The following is a 21,272-nucleotide window of genomic DNA, read 5'->3' on the forward strand; positions in this document are numbered from 1 at the left end:
CAACTGGTTTAAATGATAGATTGGATTTAATGATGACATATTAATTTTTACTTCCCAGTTAGGTGTCTGATATAAAGAGGAATGCATTGTTATTCATATTATTAATTACTTATTTTGATAATGGTCCATGCTTAAATATGGTATTGGACAGTGTGGTATATATTCAGACACATGCGATTTGTCCTGCGGTTTGTGCAATATCTTTTTGTAACTCTTTTTATATATAAAAGATTTTTTTTTTTACATATAATATATATTCATTTTGATAAATTTATATATTTGTCGCAGTCTTCGCTTGTGCTTGAACGTTATTCACACTGCATTCACAATACAATGTATATTTCTGGTGAATCCAGTACATGTTTTTTGAATATACCGAATCCGTTTCGTATTTTCCATCTGTTTTATCACCAATTGGTGAGAAGTAATTTTAGTATATATATGTGTTCTTATGTGTTGTATGCCACTCTATGACTAAGCGCGAAAGCGTGAAACGCGTCAGAGATTTCATGTATGTAGCTGTCTTCATTGAATAAAGAAACCCGTTTTTATCCACATCCTGGTGCTGGACAATAATTTAGTTTTGTCAGGCAGCGTCATTACTCCTAAGCGAACAAGATTGTCAACCAATAACATGGAAAAACTGAGATTCACCAAAATGAATCAGGCATGGTTTAGGTATGGATCAGTGAGGAATTTAAAGCTCCTATGCCAAATGCCAATGATTAGACAGTACTGCAACCACCCCTGGTGCCCTCTGGCTACTAAAATTCCCACCAATTAGCCACCTTCTCCTGTATGCTGTCTACTATAAGGCTCACCAGTCCGCCATCTCCTGCGGTACGGTGACTATTATAACGCTACCTCTTGCTGTACACTGGCTGCTTCAAGATCAATTGTTTGCGATCTCATGATGAACGTTAGCTAGTACAAGAAGCCACCTCCTGCTGTAAGATGGCTACTATGAGCCCGCTGTATGCTGGCTTCTACAAGACCTAGTCCGCCACTTCCTAGTGAATGCTGGCTGCTAAAAGCTACTGCCAGTCTGCATTCTCCTGCTGTATGCAGGCTACTACTAAGCTGCCAACTCCCGATGTACGCTGGCTTCTACAAGACCCGCCAGTCCACCACCTCCTGCTGTATGCTGGACACTGCTTCCTCAAACTTCTGCTGTATGATTTTTACTACAGAACCACCAGTCTGCCATCTCTTGATGTACACTCAATACTACAATTCCCACCAGTCCACCACTTTCTGCTATACACTAGCTACTAAAAAGTCTGCCATCTCCTGCTATATGCTGGCTCTTACAAGACCACCACCTACTACAGAGAAAAGCAGTAAATTCTATTTTCAAAAAATGCCTTCAGTAAGAACTGGTTTGCACTAGGGAAAATGTATATAGATCAAGAAGTATATACTGTAGTATATAAAATCAAATCTAAGTAATACAATGGCTTAGATTCACAATACTCATGCCAGCCGCTTATTGTCGACGTTTGCAACATAATTTTGGCACACACTTTCTTGGGCAAAATTTCAGCATCTATTTAACAAAAACAACCCCCCCACAATTTATTTTTTATTTTTAACCCAATAAACTGGGTGTGTCTACAGTTTTTTTTTCCAAAACCCTACCGGGGTGGATTTACCCATGACAGACTTTGTTAGAGAAACATCGAAATTTCTGTAACAAAATCTGCCGAGTGCAAATCCTCCCTGTCTCGTACATTGTAACTACTAATCTCATGACTCTCTGTAAAGATCTGTACAGCTTTTATTCTCTTCTAGTGTATGAATTTCTTTTTTCCATAACAAGTGTTCTTTTAACTTCTCTGTTGTTCAAGCTGTAAATCAGTGGATTCAACATTGGGGAGACTACAACATAGAAAACAGAGGTGTACTTCTCCCGGTTTATTGAGTCCTCGTCTGTCTGTCCAAAGTATGTGACTATCCCAGTACCGAAGTACAACACCACCACCATAACATGGGAAGAGCACGTCGAGAAAGCCTTAGTTCTTCTTGTAGACTGGATCTTTAGGACAGAATGTATAATAAAAACATAAGATGTAACAATAAAGACAAAGGGAGGACATAAAGTGATAAAACTAAGAGAAGATATCACAATTTCTTTAATTCGGGTATCATCACATGACAACTTGAGCAATGCTAGAATCTCACACATGAAGTGATCAACCTGGTTTGGGTAGCATAGCACTAGGGGTAAGGCAATAGATGGCATAACCGAAATGGTAAAACTAAATAACCACAACAAGGCTGTCAGCCAATAACAGATGTGCCATCTCATTACCACGGGATAGTGAAGAGGGTGGCAGATGGCAACATACCGGTCATAAGCCATGATGGCCAGTAGGTTGCACTCCGTCGTCCCTATCAACAATATAACTTTGAACTGTATGAGACAAGCGCTGAGCGAAATGTTTCGATAAGTGGAGAAGAGGTCGACCAACAGCTTGGGTACAGTTGAGGAAGCATTGCACAGGTCAATGAAAGACAGGTTGGCCAGGAAGAAGTACATGGGGGTCCGTAGGTGAGGGTTTATAAACACCACGTACATGATAAGAACATTTCCAAAAATTGTTATGGCGTAGATGATGGAAAATAACAAAAAGAGGCAAGTGTTAATTTTAACATCATCAGAAAAGCCCAAGAGGATCAGCTCAGTGACTGTCATGTTGTTTTTGATGTTCATTTTCTTCAAAACTGAATTTTCCTTAGATTTGAATAAACTTTGAAACAATTAATAAACAATTTAATAATCAATTTTTCAAGTTTTTGTGAAAACTCATCTTTTGGGGGAAACAACGACATATAAGCAATAATTAGACAAATAGTTACACTGATGGTTGTCATGGAGGGCACAAGATATTTAGGTTTTGGATTGAAGAATAAACAGTTTTTAGGGCTATCATCCCTATAAATCACATTCATGTTAAAATTAATTTCATATTATTTCTTACTTCATATTATAACATTCATTGTTCTGGTTTAAACCTTTCTTTCTTTAGATACTGTAAATGGAATAAGTTATCTTTATATAGTTATAGTATCATACTTATGCTATAAATTTTAACATTGTGAGGGAGATTTATCAGGGGATTTAGAGGGGTTTTTTTGCTTAAAAAAGTTGCACAAAAAGTCGCAAGTGCGCCTAAGCAATTGTTTTGTGTGACTTTTGTGGCAAAAAATTTATGGTAAATTTAAAACATTTTATGGTAACATAAATGATATCATTACAAAGTACAATTGGGCATGCAATTAAGAAAAAAATAAATAAAAAATCTCCTATGGGTTTGATGAGAGTTATGGATATTAAAAGTCGAGGAGGAAAAAACAAAAACGCTAAATGAAACTTGATGGTGAATCCTTAAGGGGTTAAATTTGCACTTTTTCATCCTTAAGGGGTTAAATTTTCACTTTTTTCAATATGTGGGACATGCAATATGTGAATGTTTTGTGTACTTTCATTACATTTAAAAAAAAACAAAAAAAAACAAAACCCATATTTTAAAGGTGTTTCCTCTTACCTAAATAGATAAATAAATAACATAATATAATATGATCATTTAGTCATTTATTCATTTGGTAATTCATTTATTATTATATTTCTTTGTTTATTTATTTAGTCATTTATTTATTTAGTGCTTTATTACTTTATTCATTTATTTCTTTCTTTAATTATTTAATTATTTATTTATTTTTTACATATTTTTATTTATTGAGTCATTTATTTAGGCAGTTAATTTTTCTTGCATGCTTTATTTTTCATGCTTTTTTTCTGGCAATTTTCATGATTTTGTCACTTTTCTATGTAGAAAAAGGAGAAAGAAACTTTTCAGGAATTGCCGTATTTTTCGTCCTATAGGACGCACCGGCGTATAAGATGCACCCAATTTTTAGGGGCAAAATCTTAAAAAATAAAGATTTTGAACCCAATAGTGGTCTTCAACCTGCGGACCTCCAGATGTTGCAAAACTACAACTCCCAGCATGCCCGGACAGCCGTTGGCTGGACAGCCGTTGGAGGTAATACTCACGTGTCCCCGCCGCTCCGGACCCGACACCGCTGCCCTGGATGTCGCTCCATCGCTGTCGCCGTGTCCCCGTCGCTCTGGAACGTCTCTCCATCACGTCGTTACGCACGCCGACGCACATATGCGACGACGTGATGACGAGGAAGGAGAGCGCCGGCATACAGGGGATCCCTGAACGGAGAAGACACCGAGGAGGCAGGTAAGGTCGCCCCCGGTGTCCTGTAAGCACTAACCAGGCTATTCTGTCGGGCTGTTCGGGACCGCCGCGGTGAAATCGCTGAACAGCCGGGTCAGCTTTGATCGCCGCATCTGAAGGGTTAATACAGGGCATCACCGCGATCGGTAATGTCCTGTATTAGCCGCGGGTCCCGGACGTTGATGGCCGCAGGGACCGCAGCGATAGGGGTGTATTTGCCGTATAAGACGCACCGACTTTTCCCCCCCAGTTTTGGGGAAGAAAAAGTGCGTCTTATACGGCGAAAAATACGGTAAGTTCTCACTTGTATCATATAGAAATAATATTATAATGTTTGGCTCTATTGCAATGTTTCCAAACCAGGGTGCCTCCAGCTGTTGCGAAACTACAACTCCATGCGAGGAGTTGTAGTTTTGCAACAGCTGGAAGCACCCTGGTTGGAAAACGTTGCTTTAATGTTATATTTTTAGTGCATTGATGCCGTCAAACTTGTGTCAGTTGTGTTTGTAGTCTCCAAATTCTTTTCTTGCTCACACACCCTTCAGATGTGATGTTCACCTGTGAGATTCACCTCAGATGCTAGACATGTTTACAATTCAATGCATAAGACCATGTTTACAACGCCCATTTCATGCAGAATGTCCGCCCGGAAAAAAATGGATGGACATTCCACACATTTCAAAGTACCAGCGGGCGCGAGGACCACTCGGAAATGTGCAGTCTCCATAGAAGGCAATGCATTTCTAAGCGAAATCTACAGAAAGAATAGACAAGTCTATTCTTTTGCGGTTGCTTGAATCGGGCTGCGGAAATTCAGCTGTGTGCACAGTGCAGCAGAATCATATTGAAATCAATCGGACTCTGCTGCAGGGGAATTTCCAAGCTGAAAATTCCCACGGATTTCAGCTCAGAAATTCCTCCAAGTGAACATGGGTGGATTACCTGCCGAATTTCTTCACTGTATTTGCTGTGAAAAATCTGCAGCAGATTTTGCTACCATTGACTTCAATAAGTCAGCAGAAAATCCACAATAGAGGCAGATTTGCAGATTTTCCTATGGACCCATTGAAGTTAATTCCGCAGGTAATCCGCCCGTGTGAATGTACCCTAAGGCTAGGTTCAGACTATGGAATTTCCGCCTGCAGTTTTGCTTTGAAATTGCAGGCGGAAATTCCGCTTTCTAAAATGTATAGTGTAGTGCATGATTTTCCGTTCACAAATTCACACTTCGGAATTTGTAAAGCGGAATTTGTAAATGGACAATCCGCTTGGAAATTTCCGCCTGAAGAAAGGCGGTGCTCTTTCTTCAGGCGGAAATCCGCGCGGAACACATTGCAGTCTATTGGAGACTGCAATGTCTGCGCGGTCCCAGTGCCGACTGATTCAGCCGGCGCTGGCTGCACTCGGAATCTCCGGGGGGAAATTTTCTGCCTGGAGATTCCGTAGTCTGAACCTAGCCTTATAGTCACTCCAAAATGAGCTGTGAGAAAGTAGATAAAAGTTTGAGATATTTTTCCCTAAAATATTAAAGGGGTCCTCCGGTGGAAATGTTTTTTAAAATCAACTGGTGCTAGAAAGTTCTACGGATTTGTAAATTACTTCTATTAAAAATCTTAATGCTTCCAGTACTTATCAGCTGCTGTATGCTCCACAGGAAGTTGTGTAGTTCTTTCCAGTCTGACCACAGTGCTCTCTGCTGACACCTCTGTCCATGTCAGGAACTGTTCAATGTAGGAGCAAATCCCCATAGCAAACCTCTCCTGCCCTGGACAGTTCCTGACATGGACAGAGGTGTCAGCAGAGAGCACTGTGGTCAGACAGGAAAGGACTACACAACTTCCTGTGGAGCATACAGCAGCTGATAAGTACTGGAAGGATTAAGGTTTTTAAATAGAAGTAATTTATAAATGTGTAGAACTTTCAGGCACCAGTTGATTTATTTTTTATTTTTTTTATTGTTTTCCACTGGAGTACCCCTTTAAGTTTAACATAGAACTGAATGCTCAAGTACATTGGTTTCCAATCTGTGGCGCTCTAGATGTTGAAAAATCCCAAATCACAGCAAGCCGAGAATTGTAGTTGCAAAGTCTGGAGGGCCACAGTTTGAAGACCACTACTGAAGATGTATAAGCAGAATGTTCCATCATTATATCAGCGCCTGGCACAAGGAACATTGCTTCCATAATTGGAAACCACAAAAACGAGCAGAGAATTTCGAAAGATTTCAGCTCTGAAGCCTGCAGAATTGTCAAAATAACAATAGTTTTTTTTTGTTTTGTTTTTTACCTCGGTTTACACTAAGGCAACATGAGAACAGTACAGGTGACAACAGGAGATGAAATCTCAAAAGAAACCAGAATTGGCCTTAGAATGAGACTATTATAACGGCAGCTTAGGAAACAAGGGCACCCGGCTGGGAAAAATTATAGTTACCGTAATAATCCGAATAATTACAATCTGGAGATTACACCACAGTTCATGGGTATACAGAAAGTTTAGGCTCTTAAATTCATCAGGCAGAGGTGGCAGCAGATTAGGGGCGAGTGGCAGCAGGAGTCGCAGCGAGAGGCCTGAGCTCCCGTTATCAGTCAGCGGTCGCATCTTCACCAGCATCCCGTCTGCCGTCATCGATTGGTTAACACACTCATCCCCATCATCACAAGTGAGATCTGACACCCCCAGTCAACAGTCGGTGGGTTCCTCAGACACAACCCTCAGTTGGCATGGCCCGGGAGCAGTCCGTGTCCTCCCATTGCCTTCGTCCTATTCTGTTCCCTCTCCTAAAGAAGTATATTATGCTGTGGATTCAGCTCCACTATTTACTGAGGACGATCTAATAGAGGACAGTCAGCAGCTACTGCCCAGCCAAGAAGGGGAGGAGACATGCGTCGCTTCCTCAGCTTGGCGGCCAAGTAGTGATGCGGAGAGTGACGTGGGAGGCAGTGTTGCCAGGGTTCAGGGTCCTGAAGCAGACACTGTTGGGGAACCTGAGGAGGACATTAGTGACGTGCAGACACTTGTTGAAGATGATGAAGCCGATCGCAATTGGCAGCCGGTTGCATTAGGGGCTTCATCATCATCAGGAGAAGAGAGTTGCAGGTTGCCCGTGAGGCAGCAGCTGAGCCAGCAAGGTTGTAGCATGGTTGGCAGTCAGTGTGGTGGCAGAAGTGGAAATTCTGGAGCCAAACGTGCCCGGGGAAGACCACCTACTTCGCAGCAGCCTACCTTATCGGGAGGTAGTGGAACAGTGGTTCCTGGAGAAGGCGGCAGTAGCAGTCAATCAGTGCGGACTGCGGGTGGGAAAATCAGCAACTCAGCGGTGTGGAACTTTTTCATCAAGCATCCGGAGGAGGTCCACATAGCCACATGCAAGATGTGTCGGCAGAAGCTGAAGCGTGGCCAGGGACCCAATGTTGGCAACACGGCCCTGCGTCAACATATGCTGTGCCACCATAAAGAAGGCTGGGAGAGCTGTGGCTCCGATATGGTGGTCCAGCCTGCTTCATCACACAGTGGCACGCCTCTCCCTCTTCTCAGCCGAGCTGTGTGTCATACCCTCCTTCTGTCACTTCAGAGGCTCCTACATTCCGTCAGCAATCCATCGGCTAAGCCTTGTCCAAGAGACAACAGTATGTGCCCACTCATCCATCGGTGCAGATGCTGAATGTGTTCCTGTCTAAGTTCCTGGACTGTAGTCCCTCCCTTTTCAAGAGGTGGACTCTGGCTTGTGCCGAGCCGAAGTGGAAAGTCCCAAGCCATCATTTCTTTGCGATGAAGGCAGTACCAGCCCTGCACAATTTTGTGGAAGAGAAAGTGGGCCAGTCCTTCAGCCTGTCGGTGTGTACCAAAGTGTACAGCAGCGCTGACGTCTGGAGCTGTAACTATGGTCAGGGACAATACATGTCCTTTATGGCTCACTGGGTAAATGTGGTTCCTGCACAGCCACAACACCAACTTGGACAGGTCACGTCGCACGGGGCATGGCGGCTTCATGCTGTTCATAACATGGTTTGCCTTGGCGAACAGAGTCACACAGGGGAGGAACTGCTAAAAATCATTCGTAAAGAAATTGGAGCATGGCTTACTCTGCGAAAACTAGAAATGGGAACCATGGTGACTGACAACGGGAAGAACATCTTGGCCATGCTGCGACAAGGAAGGGTGAGCCATGCGTCCTGCATGACACACGTGTTCAATCTGGTTGTCAAGTGGTTCCTGAAGTGTTCCCCCATTTGCAAGACATCCTAACAATGGTAAGGAAACTTTGCATGCACTTCAGCCACTCGTACACCGCCAAGCACACCCTCCTTGAGCAGCAGCATCAGAACGGTGTCCCACGACATAGTCTGATTTTTTACGTTGTCACACATTGGAGTTCCACCCTTCATATGGTGGACCAACTATACGAACAGAGAAAAGCCATCACCGATTTCTTGATGATCAAAGCAGATAGGGGGACTCTCCTGTGAAACTTCAATGTCAACCAGTGGTAGCTCATACGTGACACCTGCTATTTGCTCAGGCCCTTTGAGGAAGCCACATTATTAGTCATTCACCAGGATTACGGGATGAATGATGCCATTCCACTGCTTCATTTCTTTCATTGGAATCGATGGCTGGTCAGTGTACTGGAGACGTGGCGCCTACATCTCACGACCACATGAGCCCTGTGGGAGCTGAACTGGAGGAGAAGGATGAGGGGGAGGGGCACAGTGGAGCACAGTTTAGGTTTCACAAAATTGGCGGTTTTCAGGAGAGGAGAAGCAGCCAGAAGAGCTAGAGGGTTATGAGGAAGGCAAGACAGAGGACCTAGACACACCGTGGCAGTATACAGTGGAGATGGAGGAAGGGAATCCCTCTGAGTCACTTGCACAAATGGCACGATGTATGCTCACTTGCTTGCAAAGTGACCGCCGAATTGTCACCATTTGGCAGCGGGATGAATTCTGGCTCTTCACCTTATTGGACCCTTGCCTCCGGCACAAAATGGAAGCCTTTTTTACACCCACTGATAGGGAGGACAAACTGACCTACTACAGAGACATCCTACATAGTGAGTTGGCCGATGCCTATTGGCGCCATCGTCCATCCTCTCGCCGGTCTTACTCGTGGCCCCTCTGCGCTTACCTTCCAATGCCATGGCTGCTGGGGAGGGGTGGGGTGGCAGGAGCAGTACCAGCTCCATCAGCAGCAGCCTGAGTCTACTGTCGGTGATGAGTACCTTTCTTCAACCGCATAGTGAAGCAACTCATCAGCAGCAGGTAGACATTGAGCAGGACCTGAACAGCAGGTGATGACATACCTTAACATGCCCATGCCAACACACCATGAAGATCCACTGGACTTTGGTGCAGCCAAACTTGATTTATGGCCGCAACTAGCAGAGTTTGCCCTGGAAAAGCTGACCTGCCCAGCCAGTAGTGTGCCATCAGAGCGGGTGTTTAGTGCAGCGGGGGCAATAGTTGTCAGGATTCGGCAGGCTGGAGGTGGATCCTCTGTGTCAGAAAGGGATTGGCGTGGACCGTGCCGGCGGACCGGTTCTAAGTTGCTACTGGTTTTCACCAGAGCCCGCCGCAAAGCGGGATGGTCTTGCAGCGGCGGTAGCAACCAGGTCGTATCCACTGGCAACGGCTCAACCTCTCTGACTGCTGAGATAGGCGCGGTACAAGGGATTAGGCAAGAGCAAGGTCGGACGTAGCAGAAGGTCAGGGCAGGCAGCAAGGATCGTAGTCAGGGGCAACGGCAAGAGGTCTGGAACACTGGCTTGGGATACACAAGGAACGCTTTCACTGGCACAATGGCAACAAGATCCGGCAAGGAAGTGAGGGGGAAGTGAGGTAATATAGGGAAGTGCACAGGTGAACACACTAATTAAAACCATGCGCCAATCAGTGGCGCACTGGCCCTTTAAATCGCAGAGAGCCGGCGCGCGCGCGCCCTAGGGAGCGGGGCCGCGCGCGCCGGGACAGCACAGATGGGGAACGAGTCTGGTAAGCGGGTCGGGATGCGCACCGCGAGCGGGCGCGTCCCGCATCGCGAATCGCATCCCGGCTAGGGACATTATCGCAGCGCTCCCGGTCAGCGGGTCTGACCAGGGCGCTGCGAACAGGAGAATGCTGCGAGCGCTCCGGGGAGTAGCGGGGACCCGGAGCGCTCAGCGTAACAATAGTCACCACAAGGAGAACTCGTCTTTCCATGAAATATGTGGAGAGACTGACCTTATTTGAAGATGAATCAGGCATGAATCAGCCAGGATTTCCACCCACCATGGCCTGATGCATCAGAGTAGATTGACCATGGTGCCACACCAACACTTTGGATAGTGCCAAAAAAATTTAAGGCGCTGCTCCCCAAATACAAACATTCATCTGCATCAGACCTTTTTTCACCCACCTTCGTCACCGGGTATTGGTATTGCCACCCACCGCACCATTCACTGGGTAACTTTCAGGACTCATGATTCTGCTGCTGCCACCTCCAGGCTGTCTCATTCTGCCACCATGTGTTCTCCTCATGCTGCCGTCACCTCCGGGCTGTGCCATTCAGCCACTATATGTTTTCCTCATGCTGCCGCAAACTCCAGGCTGTGTCATTCAGCCACTATATGGTCTCCTCATGTTGCCGCCACCTCCATGCTGTGTCATTCAGCCTCTATATGCTCTACTCATGCTGCCGTCAACTCTAGGCTGTGCCAATCAGCCACTATATGGTCCCCTTATGCTTCCGCCACCTCCAGGCTGTGTCATACAGCCATTATATGTTCTCTTCATGCTTCTGCCACCTCCAGGCTGTGTCATTCAGCCACTATATGGTTTACTAATGCTGCTGGGCCGAACATTACCTAAAATTAATGGTTGAACTAGCTGTCATAAATCTTCAATTTATATTTGAAAATTCATCTTTTAATCTTAGAGATTGTGAACCCCTATTGTCTTCTCATGCTGCCGCCAGCTCTAGGCTGTGTGATTCTGCCACTATATGGCTTACTCATGCTACTGGGCTTGGAACATTACCTAAAAATTCTTATGGTAGCACTAGCTAAATCTTCAATTTAATGGGGTTCTCCACCATAAAGTGATTTTAGTATGTACCTGGCAGAAAGTAATGTATATGATTAGGAAGGATCTGCGCTTGTCTTGGGGCTAAATGGCTATGTTGTGAGATTACCATAACACTCTGGTTAGCTTTTGTGAGCTGGTATTTCCTGTTTGTTTTCTTCTTTGCCTACAAATCCCAGAATTCCATTTCCCTCCCTCCCACACATCAGCCACCCCACCCATTGGAACATAAACGAGCTGCATCCATTCAAAAGACCTGTAGTTTTCAATCAGGGTGCCTACAGCTGTTGCATTAATTGCAGGTTGATCTCTCACCAAGCGATCGCTCCACCCATTGAAGCAGACAGGCTCCCTTTCATCAGCTGACTAGTGAGTCAGGTCTCGGCCGCATTGCAACCTGGGAAAAATATGAGACAACAATAATTTTGTATGCTGTTAAAAATAAATATTGGGGGTGAAGATCGCTTAAGAATTGTGAGAAAACCATCACACACAGGTACAGACACTATGTTATGAACTACACTAACTTTACAGCCCCTGTAGCATAGTCAAATAAAAACAATTCCTGGAATACACCTTTAAATTTGAAAATGTATCTTTTAATCTTAGGGATTGTGAGGCCCTATGGTCTCCTCATGCTGCCGCCAACTCCAGGCTGTGTCATTTATAAACTAAATGGTCTCCTCTTGCTGATGCCAATTCCAGTCTGTGTCATTCTGCCAGGTTATGGTCTCCTCATGCTGCTGCAACCTATAGGCTCTGTCATTATGCCGCCATGTGACTCCTTGTTAGATTGGGTTTTGTGGTCATACAGTATTAGTTCAAAGTAATCGCCGGGACATTAAACTTGGGAATCTAATTAAACTCTTAAAGCGTACCCATCAGATCCAAAAATGTTTTTTTTTTATATATATCACTGTGAAGGTCTCCCTCAGTATGCTGTCTGCTCACATCTCCCCTAGCATTAGCAAAACTACAACTCCCAGCTTGTCCTCACTGACAGTAGCGGGACACAATCTGACAGTGGGAGGAGTTTTCCTCCAGCTGTGAGCCCTGCGCTCACAGCTGTCAATCAAGGAAGTGTGTCCATGACATAGGTGATAATGCATGGGCACAGCAGGACTAGTATGTGTCCAAGCAGACAAGGGGGGCAGTTGTTTGACTGGCTTTTTCTGTATGAAATACTGACATTTTTCTAATGAAAGCAACTGCAAAACCTATTGGTTATACAGGCTTTACAACATATCAAAAGTTTTTGTATCTGACAGTGGCCATTTAAATAAAAAAAATCAATGTAATCTTTTCAAGACTGAGGCCCTATGGTCGTCGACGTCATATTACCTGTGGAACTATTACAAGAATCCAATGAAACAGCTTGAAGCGATAACAATGAACCATAACTGAGTAAATGAAACATTTGCGCTTTCACAGTCAAGGCGGCGCTGAGAGGCAGGGGCTGGAACAGGTGGTATCTTCCCTGGAGGAGGACCTCCAGCTCGATGCTCACCAGAATGCGTAATCATAAAATTAAAATAAATTCAAATTAAATGAAATAAAAATTCCATAAAAAATCTGCCACATCCTGATGCTCTGCGGCAGGGATTCTAATAGCGATGCCTGTAATCTGCATGTCATTCTGAATACCAGTATTATTTCACTGACACAGCATACTACCTATGCGTGTTAGAACAAAGAAAAGTGTTCTACGCCCATAGGGCCAGAAATACTCGTTTTTAAAAGCAATTCACCGTTAATAAATTCGAAACAAAACAAATTATTTGGGAAAATTCGGTGAATCGGCTGAATCAAATTTTTCAAAAATTCGCTCATCTCTAGTGTAAATGTAATAATATACCAAATATATCAAATGAATAAAAATCTGTCAAAAAGTCTACATAAAACAAGCCTCATATGGGTCTGTAAGAAAATTGAAAGAGTTATAGATTTTAAAAGGCAAGGAGAAAAATCCCTGCGTCATTGAGGGGTTAAGTAGGTCAAAAATACGGACATGTTTTTTCAAAAAAAAATTTGTATGGAAGTTTATGCAAAAGAGTCTGTCAGTGCGCACATTGTGGGCAAAAACACCTGTAAATCCTATCTTAAAATAATCAGCCAGTTTACTATTTGAGGTGATAAGAAATAATGTCCGGAATTAACAAATCCGACCATTAAACAATGCAAAAAACGGACATACAAATTTGAAATAAACTGCAACAATTGCCCCAACATTGCATGTTTACAGCTATAAATATGACCAAAAATACATGGAGTAAACAAGGCCTCATTCCGATATTTAGCCCCGCTTCACACAATGGGGAATTCCCTATTTTATTCTACCTTTATGTTATTTAACTTTGTGGACGTTTTCTCTTTTGCCGATTACAGATGAAAATCTGGCCCTAAAATAGAATAAGTCTGTGAATGTTCTGAGGTAAAGCTTCAGAAGTTTAGAATAATGTTACTTTTGTGTCATTTTTCTGCAGTATTGGCAGCAAACAAATCCTGGAAGACAAAGACAATAAAAGAAAATGCCAGAAATATGAAAAATATATAAAATATACCGGATTTTCATAACCTCGTCAATTCAAAACATTTCTCACAACAACATTGTGTTACCTGAATAAACATACAAACATTCTACAAGGAAACGTGAAACATGTCATAAGAAAATATACAGGAAAAAAAGAAAAAAAGTGCCCCCGCCACACTGTGCACCTGATAATGACTGCAATCCGGGGTTATATCAAATCCATCCTGCTCTCTAGAGACAACATCTTAATCCCAAGACAAAGTCTTCAGCGTAATGAGTGTTGTTAACGGCTTCATCTTTATATATATAAAACTCAACGTGTGTGTGTATGTATGAGTGTATGTATGTGTGTGTGTGTGTGTGTATGTATGTATGTATATATGTATGTATGTATGTTCCACAAAAACTTTCGAACAGCTAAAGATATTAACATGAAACTTGGCCACATGTTACTTATATGTCAACAACAAACATAAGATAGGTGATTTAACCCTTACTCACCCCCATTTGCCAGGGGCGGGGCATATGTTTAAAGTCCCATGCAAGTCAATGGGAAATATATGTTACCGCATAACTTCCAAACGGCTGGAGATATTTCGATAATACTTGGTCACATGTTACTTATATGCCCACTTAAAATATGGGATAGTTAATTTAACCCTTAACTACCCCCATTTGTGAGGGTCAGGTTTTTTTTTTTAAAGTCCCATGTAAATCAATGGGAAATGTATGTTCCCATCTAATTTCTGTTAGGCTGGAGCTATTTCATTACCTGGTGCATATATTACGAGTCAGGATATGAGGACGGGATGGGAGGGGAGGTCGGGATAGGAGGACAGGATACGAGGACAAGATATGAGGTCGGGATAGGAGGTCGGGTAGGAGGTCGGGATAGGATGTCGGGATAGGAGGTCGGGATAGGAGGACAAGATAGGAGGACGGGATATGAGGACGGGATAGGAGGTCTGGATAGGAGGTTTGGATAGGAGGTCGAGATAGGAGGACGGGATAGGAGGTCAAGATAGGAGGTCGAGATATGAGGACGGGAAAGGAGGTCGGGATAGGAGGATGGGATATGAGGTCTGGATAGGAGGTCAGGATAGGAGGTTGAGATAGGAGGATGGGATAGGAGGTCAAGATAGGAGGTCGAGATATGAGGACGGGAAAGGAGGTCGGGATAGGAGGTCGGGATAGGAGGTCGAGATAGGAGGTCGGGATAGGAGGACATGATAGGAGGACGGGATAGGAGGACGGGATAGGAGGTCTGGATAGGAAGTTGGGATAGGAGGTCAAGATATAAGGACGGGAAAGGAGGTCGGGATAGGTGGACGGGATAGGAGGTCTGGATAGAAGGTCAGGATAGGAGGTCGAGATAGGAGGTCGAGATAGGATGATGGGACAGTATGCCAAGATAGGAGGTCGAGATATGAGGACGGGAAAGGAGGTCGGGATAGGAGGTCGGGATAGGAGGACGGGATAGGAGGTTGAGATAGGAGGTCGAGATAGGAGGACAGGATAGGAGGTCGGGATAGGAGGTCGGGATAGGAGGTCAGGATAGGAGGTCGGGATAGGAGCTCGAGATTGGAGGACGGGATAGGAAGTCGGGATAGGAGCTCGAGATAGGAGGACGGGATAGGAGGTCGAGGACGGGATAGCAGGACGGGATAGGAGGACGGGATAGGAGGACGGGATAGGAGGTCGGGATAGGAGGTGGGGATAGGAGGATGGGATAGGAGGACGGTATAGGAGGTCGGGACAGGAGGTCGAGATAGGAGGTCGGGATAGGAGGTCTGGATGTGGGGTCGGGATATGACAACAATATATGAGGACTGCATATGAAGTCAAAAGCTTCCTCCTTTGTTTATTTTCCTCCCCAAAAAGGATTAGGAAGGAAAAACAGGGCAACGCCGGGTACTCTAGTATACATATAAAACTCAATGTGTGTATGTATGTATGTTTGTAAGTTTGTGTGTGAATGTTCCAGCATCACGTCCAAAAGGCTAAAGATATTAATATGAAACTTGGTCACATGTTACTTATATGTCAACAACAAACATAGGATAGGTTATTTAACCGTTACTCACCCCCATTTGCCAGGGGCGGGGTTTTTGTTTAAAGTCCCATACAAGTCAATGGGAAATATATGTCACTGCATAACTTCCAAACAGCTTGAGATATTTTGATAATACTTGGTCACATGTTACTTATATGTCCACTTAAAATATAGGATAGTTAATTTAACCCTTAACTACCCCCATTTGTGAGGGTTGGGGTTTTTGTTTAAAGTCCCATGCAAATCAATGGGAAATGTATGTTCCCACATAACTTCCGTACGGCTGCAGATATTTCAATACCTGGTACACATATTACGGGTCGGGATATGAGGTCAGGATAGGAGGTCAGAATAGGAGATCAGGATAGGAGGTTGGGATAGGAGGTCGAGATAGGAGGTCGAGATGGGAGGATGGGATATGAGGATGGGATAGGAGGTCAGGATAGGAGGCCAGGATAGGAGGTCAGGATAGGAGGTCGGGATAGGAGATCGAGATAGGAGGTCGGGATAGGAGGTTGAAATAGGAGGTCGAGATATGAGGATGGGAAAGGAGGATGAGATAGAAGGTCGACATAGGAGGTCGGGATAGGAGTTCAGGATAGGAGGTCGGGATAGGAGGTCGAGATAAGAGGTCGAGATAGGAGGTCGAGATAGGAGGTCGAGATAGGAATCCGAGATAGGAGGACGGGATAGAAGGTCGGGATAGGAGGTTAGGAGGTCGAGTTAGGAGGTCGGGATAGGAGGTCAGGATAGAAGGTCGAGTTAGGAGGAAGGGATAGGAGGTCGGGATATGACAACAATATATGACGACGGGATATGAAGTCAAAAGCTACGGTGTGTGCCAGTGCCTTTGAACCTGATCAGGGTCCATGTATATAGCAAACCAAGAATTTGCACAGCACTCCAAAGATGCAAAAAAATCAACAAAGGCTTATCCCAAAATTATCTCCTTATCTTCACATAAAGGAGCACAGTGAAAGGTGACACCAGTCTATAGATAACAGAAGTACAGACAATAGATGAGCCTCCCTCTCCCTGTAGAACGACTTCTACAAAGGTCCCAGAGCCCACCCAGACACCTTACCCATTCATGCCAACGGGATAGATTCAGTCAATTGTTGTCTATGTTAATAAGGATAATTGGTGAAATTTACTAACGGTGTCTAATACTTAGAAAATGATGATTAAAATAGTTAGTCTCTAGGTGTGCCAGATTTGTGGTAAGTGTTTCAGGCTTTTTGATAAATCTGACTCGTCTGTAGACTGTCCAGTTTAAGTTAAGATCACTATTAATTGCCTACTTGGCAAAAAATATTAGTGCATTTTTGTAAAATTAAGGCCACATCTTCTTTCATGTTAAATCACACCCTTCCTGATAAAATAAACCCCTTTTTTTGATCAGATGCCAAATTGTCTTGGCATGTAAAACACACAATAAATGTGGAGCAAGTCTTGCGAGACAGTTTTTCTGTGTAAATTACATTTCACCTTGTGAATATATCTTACCTCGATCAAATTCATGACATAACCCTCAATACTTACCCTTCACCTGATTCAGCTGCTTTCTGTTTCACATGGACCTTGCCCGTCTGCAGCAGTACATTTATCCTCCTCCCGGCATGCCAGGCAGCTTCCCTCCTCATCACTTTGTGGGGCCGTTCATCAGTGAGCGATGTGCCGGTCAGCCTATCAGGAGGCGAGAGCACTGGACCAATCAGCACAGTGCCGGTGCTCAAGTTTCCTAGAGGCGGGAAATTTTAACCTACTCTTATTGTAAACCTGAACATGTGGTTCTTCCCATCACCAGCATTCCAGTATTCCCAGGGCCTGAATAAGCTTCTGACCTCCTATGACTTGACTTTCTGCCTGTTTTATGACACTTTGTTTGCTTGATTTTGTACCACACTGCTCTCTATGTTTTACCCATAGCTATCCTGTTATCATGATTTCTCTCACTTCCCTGTATTTAGTCCAGTATAGGGACCTTCATCCACTTGGGAGCTGCCATTTAGGGCAGATTGTCCAAGTAGTTAGGAAAAACAGTTTTCAGCAAGACGTAGGTTGCACTCTTTACCTAAGCTGGATGACGAACTCTACAGACTTAAAAATATAGAGGTGGAAAATAAGCTCATTCTAGATCTCTCTAGTATCAACCTATGTCCTACCAAAACAAGAAGTCCACCATGTTGAAAGCCAAAATGCCCCCTCCTACATTTTCTCTACATCTGCCATTGGATAACAAGAATCCCTACACCGGATAATTTTTTAGATAATGAATGTGTAGTGTCCCAGTACCTGTTTTTCTAACTACTATCCTTAAAGGGGTACTCTGGTGGTCAACGTGTTTTTCCGTTTTTGACTCACCCTATTTGTTTTGTTTCATTTCTATTCTTGTTGTTTAGCCTACTCTATTTCCGTTCTTTGTTGTCTTTTTATCCCCCACTTTGTTTTCCTATCTTTGCTTCTATTTCCTGTTTCTTGTTGTACTGAAAACTACAAATCCCAGCATTCCACATGCCTTGCTGGTTTGGGGCGGCTCCTTTTTTTTTGTTTGTTTTTCTGCCCTTCACCCATCCTACTGTTTTCCCAGGTCGGCCCCCTTATACAAAGCATACTAATATAATCAGCCTTGGTTGGGATACACTGGCATACACACACAAAAGGGACTACAACTCCCAGCATGTGTCATTCAGGAGTCTTCAGTCTGTGGTATAACACCAGCATGCTGCCTCTGTAGTCTCCTGGGGGTTGTAGTTCACCACACCTCTGGAGGGCATACACCAGTGTTTCCCAACCATGGTGCCTCCAGGTGTTGCAAAACTACAACTTCCAGCATGCCCTGACAGCCTTTGGGCATGCTAGGAGTTGTAGTTTTGCAACAGCTGGAGGCACCATGGTTGGGAAAAACTGGTGTAACATGATGTGTATGCTGAATAGGCTAGAACAGTGTTTCCCAACCAGTGTGCCTCCAGCTGTTGCAAATCTACAACTCCCAGCATGCCCAAAGTCTGTCAGGGCATGCTGGGAGTTGTAGTTTTGCAACAGCTGGAGGCACACTGGTTTGTAAACACTAGCATACACACACACACACACACACACACACAACAGGGACTACAACTCCCAGCATGTGTCATTCAGGAGTCCCCCCTCCCCCTTCACATATAGGGGGAGATTTATCAAAACCTGTGGAGAGGAAAACTTGCCCAGTTGCCCATAGCAACCAATCAGCTTGCTGCTTCATTTTTATGAAGGCCTGTGAAAAATGAAAGAAGTGATCTGATTGGTTGCTATGGGCAACTGGGCAAGTTTTCCTCTGCACAGGTTTTGATAAATCTCCCCCATAGAGATAATTCCCAGTATGAGATTTCTTCCCCTGCCTCCATACATCCCCGGCCCCTGCACCTTCTCATCCTCCCCTTTACATAACACTTATCGTCTCTGTGTTTCTTCTCCTGTGCAGACCTGCGTCCTTAGAATACAGAGCAGGGGGGAGGGGAGGAGCTGTGTACTTAGCTGGATGAGATGAGGGGGCGTGGCTTATTCCTCTCATGACAGAGAGAAAAAAAAGCTGTGACATCTTGTCCACAACAGACTCAGAACTGTGGACGACAGTAAAAGAAAACCCTCCGAACTACAGAACTTCCTGCCCAACTAACAGGTAAGAAAAACACACACATGCTGCCAAATTATATAACACATGTATATTGCAAAAAAACAAAACTTACAAAGAAGATGCCATATAGTCAAAAATTTTTACCACTGGAGTACCCCTTTAACCCCTTAAGGACGCAGGACGTAAATGTACGTCCTGGTGAGGTGGTACTTAACGCACCAGGACGTACATTTACGTCCTAAGCATAACCGCGGGCATCGGAGCGATGCCCGTGTCATGCGCGGCTGATCCCGGCTGCTAATCGCAGCCAGAGACCCGCCGGCAATGGCCGACGCCCGCGATCTCGCGGGCGTCCGCCATTAACCCCTCAGGTGCCGGGATCAATACAGATCCCGGCATCTGCGGCAGTTCGCGATTTAAATGAACGATCGGATCGCCCGCAGCGCTGCTGCGGGGATCCGATCATTCATAACGCCGCACGGAGGTCCCCTCTCCTTCCTCCGTGCGGCTCCCGGCGTCTCCTGCTCTGGTCTGTGATCGAGCAGACCAGAGCAGGAGATGACCGATAATACTGATCTGTTCTATGTCCTATACATAGAACAGATCAGTATTAGCAATCATGGTATTGCTATGAATAGTCCCCTATGGGGACTATTCAAGTGTAAAAAAAAGTGTAAAAAAATGTAAAAGTAAAAGTAAAAAAAAAGTGAAAAATCCCCTCCCCCAATAAAAAAGTAAAACGTCCGTTTTTTCCTATTTTACCCCCAAAAAGCGTAAAAAACTTTTTTTATAGACATATTTGGTATCGCCGCGTGCGTAAATGTCCGAACTATTAAAATAAAATGTTAATGATCCCGTACGGTGAACGGCGTGAACGAAAAAAAATAAAAAAAGTCCAAAATTCCTACTTTTTTAATACATTTTATTAAAAAAAAATTATAAAAAATGTATTAAAAGTTTTTTACATGCAAATGTGGTATCAAAAAAAATTACAGATCATGGCGCAAAAAATGAGCCCCCATACCGCCACTTATACGGAAAAATAAAAAAGTTAGAGGTCATCAAAATAAAGGGATTATAAACGTACTAATTTGGTTAAAAAGTTTGTGATTTTTTTTAAGCGCAACAATAATATAAAAGTATATAATAATGGGTATCATTTCAATCGTATTGACCCTCAGAATAAAAAACACACGTCATTTTTACCATAAATTGTACGGCGTGAAAACAAAACCTTCCAAAATTAGCAAAATTGCGTTTTTCGTTTTAATTTCCCCATAAAAAACAATTTGGTTGCGCCATACATTTTATGATATAATGAGTGATGTCATTACAAAGGACAACTGGTCGCGCAAAAAAAAAGCCCTCATACTAGTCTGTGGATGAAAATATAAAAGAGTTATGATTTTTAGAAGGCGAGGATGAAAAAATGAAAACGTAAAAATTAAATTGTCTGAGTCCTTAAGGCCAAAATGGGCTGAGTCCTTAAGGGGTTAAAGAAGTTGTTGTGTGGCCGCCAGAAAACTATCTACAAACTACTTCAATAAATTGGGGTAATTGGACTAATTAGCAAAACAGTTTTTTTGTGCATTGCACTACTTTCATGGCTACACTGAGGTAAAGCAAAAGTGGTCGGGTTAAAGGGGTACTCCACTGCTAGACATCTTATCCCCTATCCAAAGAACAGGGGATAAGATGTCTGATTGCGGGGGTCACGCTGCTCGGGCCTCCCACGATCTTACTGGTGCATTCTAAACAAATGCCGGCT

At 43.9% G+C, this 21,272-nt stretch overlaps 2 protein-coding genes across 2 annotated transcripts in view; both read right to left on the bottom strand.

The window, feature by feature from the left end:
• The window catches only part of LOC130360480 (olfactory receptor-like protein OLF3), a 40,106-nt gene extending 28,420 nt beyond the window's left edge, over positions 1-11,686 (bottom strand). The window contains exon 1 of the mRNA XM_056562971.1: positions 11,624-11,686. The gene's annotated coding sequence lies outside the window, so the exon portion shown is untranslated. The remainder of the gene's footprint in view (positions 1-11,623) is intronic.
• On the bottom strand, positions 1,778-2,695 carry LOC130360481 (olfactory receptor 11-like). Its single transcript, XM_056562972.1, has one exon. The coding sequence runs from the start codon at positions 2,693-2,695 to the stop codon at positions 1,778-1,780; it is 918 nt and encodes a 305-aa protein (XP_056418947.1).
• Positions 11,687-21,272: the final 9,586 nt, after the last annotated feature.

The sequence above is a fragment of the Hyla sarda genome, chromosome 3, assembly GCF_029499605.1.
Source record: "Hyla sarda isolate aHylSar1 chromosome 3, aHylSar1.hap1, whole genome shotgun sequence".
Taxonomy (NCBI): Eukaryota; Metazoa; Chordata; class Amphibia; order Anura; family Hylidae; genus Hyla; species Hyla sarda.